Raw genomic sequence first — 14458 nt, forward strand, 5'->3', positions numbered from 1 at the left:
AGTGGAGCTGTCTCAGCCTAATGGCCTCCCAGTTATTTTTTACTAACAGCATTTAAGGTGAAAATTGCATATAGGATAAAATTATCATTGCAAATCCCCTAAAGAGCCCCGCAAACTGCAACACTTGGAATTTTATGATTATGATCCTGCGCAGCAATTCTAATGTACACATAAGTTTGAGAACCAGGCTGGATCTCCACCCTAGCCACTGTAACAGAATCACCTGGGAAGCTTTCAAACAGTGCCGGTGCCATTTAAACAATGCCCAGACCAATTTATTCAGCATCTCTGGGGGGTGGGGCCCAGGCAGTAGCACTTTCTAAAAGCTCCTCAGGTGAGCTTCTATTTTATTTTAGTTGAAGATGGGAGCCACTGAACAAAAGGAATGAATAAAAAGAAAAGTCTGTATGCACATGTCTGGGCTTTCAAACCATTCTGCCTTTAAGATAATACTAGATTCCTAGCACTGAACCTAAGATAGGAGATAAAGGAATCAAGTTCCTGCTTGTTTTCGGGGTTTGCCCAATTATCTTTTTTGTATTAACCCTGTGTAATCTTAGTTCATAGTTTTGTTTATTGGTATAAGGATTTAAGGAGAAAGTGGGGGTCACATCTCACTGGGGGGTGTAGGAGAGTCTAAGTTAGATGTTCTGCAGAAGAGCCTCAATTGTAGATTCGACTGCAGGGTTTGGTGTTGATTGAGCATATACTGCATCCACTAATAGTGGACGTGCTTAAGCTAGGTGGAGGATCCAGGGGAACATTATAAAGCAGAGGTTGGCAAACTTTTTCTATAAAAGGCCAGATAGTAAATATTTTAGACTTCGTGGGCCATACGACTTTGCCATTGGCAGCAGGAAAGCAACTATGGATAATATATAAATAAACAAGCATTGCTTATGTTCCAATACAACCTTATTTATGAACACAAATTTGAATTTTATATAATTTTCATGTCATGAATTCTTCTTTTGATTTTTAAAAATCACTTGAAAATGTAAAAACTTTTCATGTAAGGGATATGGCCCACAGGCCAGAGTTTGCCAACCCTGTTAAAAAGCTCTCTCCAACACCTGGCCAGGAAATTGATGCTGTGCAGGAAGCCCACCGGTGGAAATCAGGTGACCCGGGTTCTGGCACCAAGTAGCTGCGTGACCTTGGGCGAGCTGCTCATTCAGTACTTTCTACATGCCAGGTACTAGTCTAGGTGTTAGTGTCAAAGAAAACCAGAGCCAGACAGAAGTTAAAGCAGTGAAGACAAATTTTATGCAGGAACTATTACAATAGAGGAAGAGAGACCTTGGTATAGACCTGGGCTCCATTCTGAGTTCAGCAAGGACAAGTGAGGATTTATAGTTAAGGAGCAGGGTGGACACTCAGTGCATGGAAAATTACTAAGAGGAAACATCAAGGATAAGACGGTTTCTGGCTAACTTAACATGATAGAATTATTGCTGAAGGTAGGTGTAGGAGAGGAAAATATCTTTCCTTCTACCCATTATGGGTTTGTGGGGCTGAGGCCCCTATAACAAAAGACAGATTAACAAGAGAAAAGCATACAAATTTATTTAATCTAAGTTTTACATAGCACAGAAGCCTTCAAAAAGAAATGAAGACCAGAAGAAATGGTTAAACCTGAGTATTTTTATGCTAGGTTTGATGAAGAATTGAGAGTCATCGAGAAATATGATAGAACAAAGAGTATGATCTAATGGTAATAAACTGGGGGAAAGTTAGTGTATTAGTCCGTTTTCTGTTGCTTAGAACAGAATACCTAGAAATGGATAATGTATAAAGAAACAAAATTTATTTCTTACAGTCTTGGAGGTTGTGAAGTCCAAGGTCCAGAGGCCATGCCTGGTGAGGGCCTTCTTCTTGGTTGGGACTCTCTATGGAATCCTGTGACAATGTGGGGTAACACATAGTGAGGGTTGAGCAAGAGTATTTCCACATGCTTCCCTCCCCTAGTCTACTCCCTAATAACCCATTAAACCATTAATCCATGAATGGATTAATCCATTCTTGAGGGCAAAGTCCTCACCATCCAATCACCTCTTAAAGACCATACCTTTCAAATATAACATTGAAGGTTAAGTTCCAACATGAGCTTTGGGGGGACAAACATTCAACCCACAGCAGTTAGCAAGGCCTGTTCATTCTGTGTCCCTGTGTTTTTGGAGATAACGAAGTTCCTTTTTCCCTGGGTATAGGGAGGGCATCTCTCACATGAGGGTCCAAAGGAAGGTCAGAAAATCCTTTCTAGGTTTTATGATGTGCTTTAGGGGAATAAGGCAGGGGAAGGTCAGAGAGAATTTCCTGCATGTGCTGTTTCTCACATTCCTTCACCTTAAAATGTTCAATATGTCAAGGAGCCATATTTTGGGGTAGCATGTCCTGAACCCCATCACAGGTCAGGGTAATAAGCTGTGGATGGAAGGGGATGACGAATTTGATCAGATAACAAGGGAGGGCATTTTCCCTAGACCAACCCAGCAGTGTTTTGCTAAAACTTGACAGAGCCCAAAGGTGAGGGAGGATGCATCAAAAAGAGGTCTCAGAGGAGCCTGACTAAAGTTTGGTTAAAGAGGGTCTTTGCCATTAGGATATATGAACACAAAAGACAAATATCTCTTTCCCATGAGCTTATATTTTGGTTGGGGGATGGGAGGGAGAAAGAGAGAAAGACAGAGAGAGAAAATAGCATAATAAGAAATTATATAGTGCATTAGAAGGTGATAGTGTGTTAAAGGAAAATTTTTAAAGAAAGGTAAAATCATGCCTCTTGTAGAAATATAAAATGAATCCATGTCATAGAGTTTATCAAGTAATTAACTCATTAATTAATAAATTAATGAGTTGTTAATGAATTATGGAAAGTCTGAAATTTTTACCTATTTGCCAGCTAACAAATTAGCTTTTTTTCATTTTCCTCACATCCTAGCAGAAGACACAACACTCCCAGGTCAGAGACAAAGGACTCTATTACTCATAGCAATAGTAGTAGCCTGGGTATCTGCATTTTCTTATACTGTTACTGAACCCAAGTCCAGCTGCCTGCCACCAAATAGAAACAAATGACTCAAAAGTCAAATGTTGGTGAAAAAGTAAGACAGCTTTATTCAGACCCTGAAGGGGGATGGTATGCTAACCCATCTCCAAGGCTCAGATTTACCAAGAGTTTTTAAGAAGGAGGTTGAAGGAAGTGAAAAGCAGGAGGGAGGGGACATGTAAGGGGCCAAGTGCAAATTCTCACCAAGGCTCCATCTGGTTTCTGTTCTCATCCTACACATTATCTTAGGGTCCTGCAGGATTTTGATTTGCTTTGGGATGGAATCAGCATAGCTTTATCGATGTCTTCCTTGGTTTTTTAGGGTCTGAAAAACAGCTCTATACTTATGTAAAAAATGTCATCCTGCCCCATAACCAAGCTTCAAAATATCAAGTAACCATGGAAAAAGAGGGAACTCAGAGAAATGCATGCTACGCTAGCCATTATGCTTATCTTATATTCTGCTAGAAAAGCTTACTTCTATTTCTGGGGACTAAGCCGGCAAGTTTGCCTTGCAAACTTCCTCCAAGACTGAGGCCTGCTCCAGCGCTAGGGGAAAATGATCAAATATGATCAACTATGGGGGTCCTGCTGTTATAATACCAGTCCCTTGAGCCTCAATTCTCTCAGGGTGATTTGAAGAGTGGCAGGTGATACCTGCAAAAGGAGTGTTTTATTAGAAGAGAGAAGTCCTGTGGTTAGAAAACCCAGATCTTTTGTATTAGACAGTAAGCAAACCTACCCTTTGCTCCAAAGGGAGATACTCACTATCTTCCATGGCTGTTGCTAGAAAAAAAAAAAATCCTTAAAAAGGCAGTCAGTGCCTCTGCTCATAGAACATGCAGAAATGTGAATGACCCACTGAGAATTGTCTACTAACACCAGTAAGAGGTTATACAACTAGTTCAAAGGAGAAGTCAAAACACACCCATATAGAGGCCATCAGAAATGCTGAAATGGATTTACAGTTAGAGACAAAACTTATCAGTATGCATAGAGAAATCAACTGCATCACCACCAGACACAATTTGCATTTATATGGAAAAAATAATTTGCATTACTATCAGTTTTTCTACAACTTGCAGAGTTGTAAAATAGCTTAAAAACAATGAAAGGCAGGGATAACCTTTTAGGGTGCACTGGAGGACATTTTTGCCCATTTCAGTCTTTTCTGCTATTTCCCTACAAGTGATATGGAAAAACCCCCACAGTAGAGCAAGGTAAGGAAGATCAGGAGTGTAGGGCAGGGCAAGGGGAAGTGGGTAGGTTGAAATTTTCAATAGGGTGGTCAGGGTGGCCTCGATGAGAAGGTGAGATTTAAAGGCTTGAAGGAAGTGAGGAAATTAGTCATGGGGATGTATAAAGTACAATCCAGAAAGAAGGGGCAGCCAGTGCGAAGGTTCTGAGGCAGGAGAGTGCCTTACTTGTTGAAAGAACAGCAAGAAGACCAGTGGGGCTGGAGTAGAGGGAGCAGGGCAACAGAGAAAGAAGTAAAAGGTGGGACCAAGGATGTGTTGAGTGCCAGATAACACAGAGCCTTGGAGGCTTTTTAAGGACTTTGGCTTTTACTCTGAGTGACATGGGAGGTCACTGCAGAGTTTTAAGCAGAAGAGTGACAATGGTCTGACTTAGGTTTTAAAAGGATTCCTTTGACCGAGGTGTTAGAAATAGACTACGGTGGTGTAGGGTGGGGGGGAGTGGGCACAGTGTGGAAGCAGGTAGACTGGGTGAATGGCAATTGTGGTAGTTCAGGTGAGAGACGATGATGGCTCAGACCAAGAGGGTAGCAGCGGGAGTGGTGAGACGTGGCCAGTCACATTCTAATACATTTTGAAGGTTGAGCAGACAAGATTTGCTGATGGATTGGCCATAGAGTATGATAGAAAGAGAGGAGCCAAGAATGCCTCCAGGGCTTTTCACCAGAGCAACTGGAAGGATGGAGATGCTCCCAACTGAGCTAGGGAAGCTATGGGCAGCAGGTTTGGGGGGTGGCCACCCTCTCAGAGTCTTATCTGTTAAATGACAGTCTCAGATATTACCCCTTTATCTTTAGGAGATCAGTCCTATAGTTCGAGAGTAAAGCAAAGTCTGGAAGAGAGCAGTGTAGCATTCACTATTAACTCAGCCTGGACCAGGGGGTGAGACTCTTATTGCCATCATTCCTTTGGCCACTGGGTTGCGCTCTGATTCACTTTCAATAAAAAGGGGGGTGAGGAATATGAATAGGAGATTGCTGCATAACAGCATTACCACAAACTCAGTAGCCTGAGACAACGCACATTTATTACCTCATAGTTTCTGTGGGTCAGAAGCCTGGTACTTTGTAAGGATGTAACAGAGGCATCAGCCAGGACTGGATTCTCACCTAGAGGCTTGACTGACTGCAGGAGGATCCATTGCCCCACTCATGTGGGCAGTTGGCAGCATTCAATTCCTGTGGTTGTAGGACCTAGAGTTTCAGATTCTTGTCAGCTGGATAATGCCATCAGCAGCTAAAGTCATCCCTCAATTCCTTGCTGTGGGGGCCACCCTAGAATCTGTCTCCCACAAAAGCACCTCCTATGTGCCAATTCTGGGTTAAGTACATTCATATGCACAATCTATTTTCATTCTCTCAACCACCTTGCATGGTGGTTTCATTAGCCCCAGTTTTATCAGGACACTGAGGCTCAGAGATGAAGCTGTAGCACTGCTAGTTGGGATTCAAACCTGAGTTTGTCTGTCTTCTGAGCCTGGGCAATTTCTGTGGCACCCCAGCTGAGTGATACCTAGGGGAGGAAGTGTGGGGAGCAGGAAGGTTTGATTCAAGACTATGTACATGGCTTTTCCTCTCTCTCTCTCTCCCCCTCTCCCCCTCCCTCTCTCTCTCTCTCACATCTCTCTATCTCACTATCTCTCTATCTATCTCTATCTCATCCCCAGTCTCCAGCCGGAAAAAGGCAGTAGAGGCAAAATGCAGCCTGGCCTGTGAGTACCTGAGCGAGGAGGATTACATGGACCTGCTGTGGACCACCCTCTCTGAGTTCCCAGGTGAGGAACCTGTGCAAGGTGAGACTGGAGCAGGCAAGCCTGAGAATGTGGCAGCTGTTCAGCTGGTAGCTCTATCTGTGCCACCTGGAAGCAAATTTCATTTCTAGGTCAGCCAGGGATTTTTTTTTTTCCAGTCCTTAGCTACAAGTTGTCAAGAACTATGTAGGGGCTAAGATTTCACCCTATGTGAAGGTTAAGCCGGCTTTCATACATGCTTGCAGAAGACATGAGATTCCTGGGTCAGAGACAAAAGACTATTATTGCAAGCAGCATGAGTAGTATACAGGTGTAGTTCCCCTTGTCCCCAAGTCCCACAGGGATGAAGAGGAAGGACCCAGGTGGATGCTACACATACAGTAGATTTGCAACACAGCTGAGGAACCCCAAGCTTAGGGAGCTCAAATCTATTATAATGGGCTGCCAGAAACCTGCCTAACCTTTAACCCAAAGAAAGGTATCCTCTTTATTACATTACTCAGTCAACAGATCTGCCCTTTGCTCCAGAGGGAGACAGTATCTCTATTTTCCAAAACTGTTTGCTATACAAACAGTCTTGAAATGATAGTCTGGAACAGAAGAGCACCTGGTGCCTCTGCTCACAAGATGTGCAGGAATACAAAAGACCCACAGAAAATTGTCCCCCAACACTAGACACACTGAAAAAGATCAGTGGGGTGTCAAAAATCCAAACCCGCACATGATGCAAAGTTGAACTTTTTTCCTTTAGAAGGAATAATTATTATAACGATAATATCTTGTACTTGTTGAGTACTTACTGTACACCAGAGACTGTGCTAAATATTTTACAGATATGGTCTCATTTGATCTTGTGAAGTTGTATAATTATTGCCATTTTACAACTGAAGAAGCTGAGGCTCAGAGAGGTGACATAACTTGCCTAGTGTAGCAGAAACTGTTCCTGCAACTTGCAGCTGCCAGCTTCTGCATTGCTGTGCTTGAGGACTATCTCAGAAGGAATGAAAAGCCTCTATCTGAAAGCAAGCAAGGTAGCCAGAGGTGCCAGGGAGTTAATGCCTAGGAGCAGCCTTCAAACAATAATTGCAGGAGTTGGTGTATAAACACCCCAGCTTCCTTGCACATCAGGCAGGAAAACTCTAAGTTGCATGTTCTACACTGGCTCCCAGAGCCCCTGGTGGAATTCAGCTCCAATTGCCCACAGTGGTAACTTGTTTGATGTCCCCTTTTATTAGCTGCCTTCCCTTCTCCATCCTACTTCTCCACTCTCCTACTGGTGCTTGGTTGGATTATTTCCCAGCTCAACAGCTTGCTCTTGTGTCCCTGTCCCAGGGTCTCCTTCTGGGAAAACCCAGTTAAGACATGGACTGTCCTACAGCTGGCCAAGCTAAGAACTATTATCTCATCCTAGAGCCCAGAGTCTTCAATCCTGTACTATACTGTCTGTCTTTCTTCTAAAACCATTTCCCCATATAGCTTCATAGATAAGAGTAAAGGCTCAGAAGTTACACTCAGCGTTGCCAACCTGCATTTCTGTGGCTCTAAGCACGTGACATTTCTGAAAATTTAAGCACTCTCCATTTCTGTGATTTTACCTCTCTGGAACTCAGATTCTTCTTTTCTTCTTTATTACATTTATTGTTTTATTTTTTTTTTTTTGTGCACTGACACATGAACAGTTCCTGACACACTTAATTTATTGACTGAATAAATGTGGAAAATGGGACCAATAATAGCATTTATCTTAAAGGGTTGTTTTGATGATTAAACAAGATAATAGATGTAAAAGTGCTTAGCCCAAATTTAATTATTAGTAGTAATAATCAGCACTATGCTATATTGCCTTTACTGACGTAGGGAGTGTTGCTGTCTTTTAAGTCTCATTTAACAGATGAAGAAACTGAGGCTCAGAGAAGGCAAGGGACTAGCCCAAGACCACATGGCAAGATAGAGGCAAGATGAGGCCTTAGAACAGGTGCTTCCGACTCTCAGCCTTGACATTCTACTGCCTGGATTCAGTGAATAGTACCCTCCAGGCTCCCCTTGGTGCCTGTATTAGTTATATATTTCCATGTAACAAATCATCCCAAAATTTAGTGGCTTAAAACAACACACATTACCTCACAGTTGCTGTGGGTCAGGAGTCTTGGAGTGGCTTCCCTGGGTCCTCTGCTTCAGTATATTTCACACAGCTGCAATTAAGCTGTTGGCCCAGTGTCTGTGGTCTCAACTGAAAGCTCAACCGGGGCAGAATCCACTTCCACACTCACTCACATGGCTGTGGCAAGATTCAGTTCCTCAGGGGGGTTGGACCAAGGGCTCAGTTCCTCACTGGCTATTGGCCAGAAGCCACCTGCAGTTACAAGTGACCTTCTCCGTCAAGGCAAGCTCATGAGAAGAGCCAGGGAGAGAGAGAGTGCTGGCAAGACAGATGTCACAGTCTTTTAGAACCTGATCTCAGGAGTGACATCCTATCACTTTTACTGTCTTCTAGGCATCAGAAGTGAGTCACTAGGTCTAGCCCACTCTCAAGGGGAGGGATGATACAAGTTGTGCATACCAGGGTAAGGGTCACTGGGGACCACATCAGAAGCTGCCTATCATTCCACTGCTCCCCTTGCAGGTGTCCTTGTGACACTGTGGATTATTGACCGCCTGGGTCGCAAGAAGACCATGGCCCTGTGCTTCATCATCTTCTCCTTCTGCAGCCTTCTGCTGTTCATCTGTGTTGGAAGGTGGGTTATCTAGGGATCCTGCCCATCCCCTCACTAGGACTGAGGCTCATAGCTGCCTCACAATGCCCCAAAGAACAGCCTCAAGGTTGGGGTCTCTGATGGGATAGGGGCGGGAGGACATTTTGGCCCTGGTTTCACTCTAATAACATTAAATTTATACTTTTGACGTCTCCCAATAACTGCTTGATTTATGAGTGTATTAAAAGTATTAATTTGTTCAATGGAAATATTCCAAACAGACCCTGTTTTGTAAACTGTTTTATCATTTCTCCATTCTTCCATCTACCAAGAGCCTCAAAATATAGAAATGGCCTGTGCCTCTCTTGACCTTCAAGAGGCCCCAGACCAAACCTGTTGAGGAATTTGTGGGCCACATCTTGGTCTGAGGAAGGTGGGGAGATGTAGCTTAGACCCTGAAATGCTGATATTCCGGGGTATTTATGGGATCAATGGAAAAGAGGGTTAGGGATCAGGATTATCCTGAAAGTACTGAATAGTGGTTGATTTTCCCTACCTCAGCTGGCTCCTAGATCAATTTCTGCCCACACAAGTTCCTGTCTGGGATTTGATTCTGTATACCATTCCTGCTCTGTCTTGCCCCAAATCTGGGCACCACACATGTTCCCATCTCTTACCCTGGAGCTTTGGGGAATGATATACTCATAAAAGCTGACCTTTAGAGATGGTAATGGGATGTGAGCGCCATAAGTCTGCATGAATGTGTGTTGGTCAGGGTGGCCTTTGCCCATTTCCGGGGTGTAAATTCTGCCTGGGAAGACAGGACTTTGCTAAAACAAGCAGATAAAAAATAATACTTGCTCATCTGTTTTTTCCCCTTTCCTTAGAAATGTTCTCACTCTGTTACTCTTCATTGCAAGAGCGTTTATTTCTGGAGGCTTCCAAGCAGCCTATGTTTACACACCTGAGGTAGGAGGGGTGTCTGGGAGCAACCGGGGCAGGGAGGGGGGATGCTTTGCCTCCAGAAACACCCAGCGTGAGCTGCTTGGAATGAAATTTGTCCTTGGTCTGAGTGGTGACTGTGAAGTCCTTCATTATTTCAGCTTATTTTTTTTATTATTATTTCTGCTTATAAAAGCTTATGCTCATGTCAAAATTCCAAATGTTCCTTAACTGTATGAAACCAAAAATGAAAAGGCCCCACATTCTCCCTTCCTAGACATGACCTTCTTGAATAGTTCAGTGAATATTTGTCCAGAATCTTTTCCAAATATATATATGTTGGTGCATGTATCAGTCAAATTGGGTAACTGTGTAATTGAGAAGAGTTTAAAAGAGGGGCTAATTACAGAGCTATGGGGCAGGTGTAGGGAAACCAGCAAGTCAATGGAGCAGTGCCCCAGGGCTCACCATGCGTGGAGGGGGCTGCTGGAACCAGTACCATCCAAGGTCGATGGGGTGAAGGAAGGGGCTGTTACAGGGTCTCGGGAGAAAGTTGTGTGTGGTTTTTAGTTGAAGGGCTCAGGTGAAATTCAAATTTCAGTGTTTATTAATAAAATTTTATTAAAACACACCACAGCCTTTCATTTACTGTTATTGTCTATGGCTGCTTTTGTGTTACATTGTCAGAGTTGAGCAGTTACCAGAAACCATATGGCTCCACCAAGCCCAAAATATTTAGTCTCTGGTCATTTAATAAAAAGTTTGCTGAGCCTTGTCTTAGCTACTTGTAACCATGAAGAATTGGTTAAATAAATGGTTATTCATCCAACGGATAGAATTCTGTGCAGCTATTAAAAATCATACTATTGTAGCAGACCAAATATGAACATGAGAAATGTCCACAATCTTTTCCTAAAAGGAAATTCTTCAAAGCAGCATGTCCAGAAGTATCTAGTTAATGAAATGACAACCCTTCTGGGATTTGCTTCAGTGTAATTCAGGAAGGGAAGAAGGGGAAGGAGTTGTCACTAAAACAATCACAGTCCACAGTGCTTGGTACTGGAGAATTCATTCTACCATTCCACTTTAGTCTATGTTTGAAATTCTCCATAATAGAAAAACAGAAACAGGATTATCGTACTAATTCACTTATTCATTTAAAAAAGTTATATTGAGTGCCAACCATATGCTAGGCAATTATATATTACCTTACATTACACTACATTATATTATATTATATGTATTATATATGTAATGCACACACATAACATAGTGTCCATCAATCCCTATTGAATTGTAAACTGTAGACTATATCCATTGTGGAATACAATTGCAGCACTTGAAAAGAATGAGGTAGACGTCTTTATATTAATGTAGATAGGATTTGAAGACATGGCTGAATGGAAAAAGCAAACTGCAGAATGATATATATATGGCATTACACCATTTATATTAAAAAAACAATGCTGTATATTTTCTATACGTACATTTTTAACATATCTGGGAGGATACATTCAACACTTCATAACAGTGGGGTTCTATGGGAAAAATTTTCTTGGCAAAGGGAGTGGATCAAGAGAGAATTGAAACATTTTGATTTTTTACGAGAAGAATATATTTATATATTATGTAATTGAGTGAATTAAAACATCACAATATATAAATGCATATGGTATGTACTCAATAAGCATTTGATAAATAAATTAATGAATATATATGTATATACAATCATAGAAAAGATATACATGAAAATGTGACAAATGTCTGAGTGCTGGGATCATGACTGAGTTTTATTTTTTCCCCTTTATGTTCATTCTTTTCAAGCTTTCTGCACTGAGCATGGTATTTGTTAGAGACATGCTAACTGTTAGAACAAATAACTCCCCAAAATGGAGTGTTTTGACACAATAGAAATTTCCCTCTTATGAAACAGTCCAAGATGGGTGTTCTAGGTTGGGGAACAGCTTTCCTCCCCACAGAGATTCAGAGATCCAGGATCCTGTATCTCATGCCTCCCTCATGTGGTTGATTTGCCCCAGCGGACATTTGGCAACGTCTGGACATACATTGCGTTGTCATAATGGGGTGGGGGTGGGGGAGCAGAAGTGCTACTGGCATCTAATGGGTAGAAGTCAGGGATGCTGCTAAACATACTACAATGCACAGGACAGCTCCCATGATAAAGAATGACCCATCCCCAAACCTGCCCTAGGGCCACAGAGTCCTCCTTCCAGCAGACAGGGAAAGGGAGTGGAGAAAACAGGCCCCCTTCTTAATTACCTTGGCCTGCAAAATGCACAATCTCTTCTCACTTTGCCTAGGAAAGAACTAGGCATGTGGTCCCTACTGGATACAAACTGAGAAACTGTAGCCATTTCAATGCCTGTCTTTATGAAATTCCTTGAAAGCCCAGTGCTTCAAGGTGAACTCGTGAAAAGTGGATGCAAGAGCAATATCTGGGTCCGGAACGTGCAGCAGTTCCTAGTGGAGGAATCTTGCAGGACACCCCCCCAGGCCAGGGAGGACCCCCTCACTGGGTTCCCACCCACAGCTCAGCCTCGTGTCCTCTTTCTCAGTTGAACTTCCTGTCCCCTTTGGGATGAGAATCTGCCCCAGCCCAGTCTCCCATCCCTTAATAGGGTCACCAACACATGAGGGATTTGGTCCTGAGCTGGAGAAGAGGAGGGACCTGATTTTCCCGAGCTCACATCTGGCCACTGTGTTTCAGGTCTATCCCACGGCAACGCGGGCTCTGGGCCTGGGTACCTGCAGTGGCATGGCAAGAGTGGGTGCTCTCATCACTCCGTTCATTGCCCAGGTAGGTGTCACCCCAAATACAGAGGGGTTGCGGGTGAAAAAACCCAGTGCACAGCCAGCAGTTACCATATGCTGAGCCTTCTGCGAGCCCTCCATGTGCATTATCTTATTTTATCCTAACAACCCACCCAATAAGAGAAGAAATTGCTTGCAGGTGAGGAAACTGAGGCTCAGAAAGTAAAGGGACTTGCCCAGGTCACGCAGCAGGGAAGGAGACAAGCCAGGAACCAAACCCAGTTCTTTCCTGTGTACACCCTGGGAGTGCCCGATGATTTGGCTAAAAGTGATCTGCTTGTTTTGCAGGCTAATATGATTTAATGGAGCCACAAATGTCCCAGTCCCTGCTTTTTGTGTTGGATAATTAAGTGTAGTTGCAAAATTTTGCAACTTTTCGTGTATCTTGAAGCATTTCTATCCATTTTTATGGATCTTATTAAGTCTTTTTGCTTTTCGAATATCCAATTATTTTTTTCTGTTTTTATCATTTTTGTATTGAGGTGAAAGTCACATAACATAAAATTAACTATTTTAAAGTGAACAATTGAGTGGTATTTAGCACATTCTCAATATCATGCAACCACCTCTATCTAGGTCCAAAACATCTTCACCACCCTAAATTAAAACTCTGTGTCATTCAGCAGCCACTCCCCGCTCTCCCTTCACCTCAGCCCCTGCCAACCAACCACACTTGCTGTCTCTGTGGATTTGCCAATTCTGGATATTCCAGATAAATAGAATTCAAACACATGTTTTACCCAAGTATTTCTGTTTTGCACTGTTGTTTTTAGCCATTGTATGTCATTCCTAACTGGTGTTGGTTGGGAGCTTGCATGTGGTACAAGGTGCCAGGTGCTCCCCAGGTCGCCTCCATTAGGAAGTGACACTGTCCTTATGCCCATCTGGCAGCTGAAGAAATGGGATTCAGCTTTGCAATGTGGTTTGCCACATGCCATAAAGCTAGGAAGTAGTCATAGGCATTGCTCTGGGAGAGAGTGTAGTTATAAGGAGTCCAGACTCTTGAGCTTGATGGGCCTGAGTTCAAATCCCAGCCCATCCTTATTATCTGTATGAACTTGGGTATGCCTCTTTGAGCCTCAGTTTTCCCCTCTGTCAAATGGGAGTGAAGTACGTAGCTCACAGAGCCGTCACATTGAGTGCTTACAAGGGGGCCTGGTGTTAACAATATTGTTTCATGGTTGGTGGTGCCTGGGCTTCAGAAGGGATGCTGTCACCATCTTGTGACTCCCTCCCTAGGTGATGCTGGAATCCTCTGTGTACCTGACCCTGGCAGTTTACAGTGGCTGCTGCCTCCTGGCTGCCGTGGCCTCCTACTTTTTGCCCATTGAGACCAAAGGCCGAGGACTGCAGGAGTCCAGCCACCGGGAGTGGGGCCAAGAGATGGTCGGCCGAGGGATGCATGGCCCAGGCGTCACCAGATCGAACTCTGGCTCTCAAGAATAGTGACCAGAGTGGGGCTGAACTGGTCTTTGAGGCTGGAGAGCACAGGGAGCTGGCAGAGCCCGGCTGGGGCACCAATCGTCACTGCCGACATCAAGAACTCGCCCAAGAGTATGAACTGGACTGATAGGGTTTTGTGTCTTGACTCTGTTTGCTTGTATTCATTGAGATCCACCCAGGGATGGGGAGGTGTTTGCTCTGGGGGGTTCTTGGTATGTGTGGGGGGAGGTTTGTTAATAACCTCTGGATCTGCATGAGAAAACTACCACATTAGGAGGGTCCAGTGATGCCAGCAGCCAACCAGACGCCATCCAGAGTTACCCTGTCACACCCTCAGTGAACAACAACCAAAAGATCTCTGTAGATACAGTCCAGGCCCACACACATGAGACACCTGCCATCCACCAACTGGACCTGTTCTATAGGTTTCACCTACACCCCGGCCCCAGGCTTTCTTCTTGGAAATTGCAGGTGACCAAGTATGGCCTGAGCA

At 43.6% G+C, this 14458-nt stretch overlaps 1 protein-coding gene across 1 annotated transcript in view; it reads left to right on the forward strand.

The window, feature by feature from the left end:
* Window positions 1–13968, forward strand: part of SVOP (SV2 related protein) — a 71068-nt gene extending 57100 nt beyond the window's left edge. The window contains exons 12-16 of the mRNA XM_063087739.1: window positions 5972–6079; window positions 8679–8790; window positions 9636–9717; window positions 12419–12508; window positions 13762–13968. Of these exons, the coding sequence (XP_062943809.1) occupies window positions 5972–6079; window positions 8679–8790; window positions 9636–9717; window positions 12419–12508; window positions 13762–13968 (599 nt within the window). The remainder of the gene's footprint in view (window positions 1–5971; window positions 6080–8678; window positions 8791–9635; window positions 9718–12418; window positions 12509–13761) is intronic.
* Window positions 13969–14458: the final 490 nt, after the last annotated feature.

This window comes from Cynocephalus volans, chromosome 2 (assembly GCF_027409185.1).
Source record: "Cynocephalus volans isolate mCynVol1 chromosome 2, mCynVol1.pri, whole genome shotgun sequence".
Classification (NCBI taxonomy): domain Eukaryota; kingdom Metazoa; phylum Chordata; class Mammalia; order Dermoptera; family Cynocephalidae; genus Cynocephalus; species Cynocephalus volans.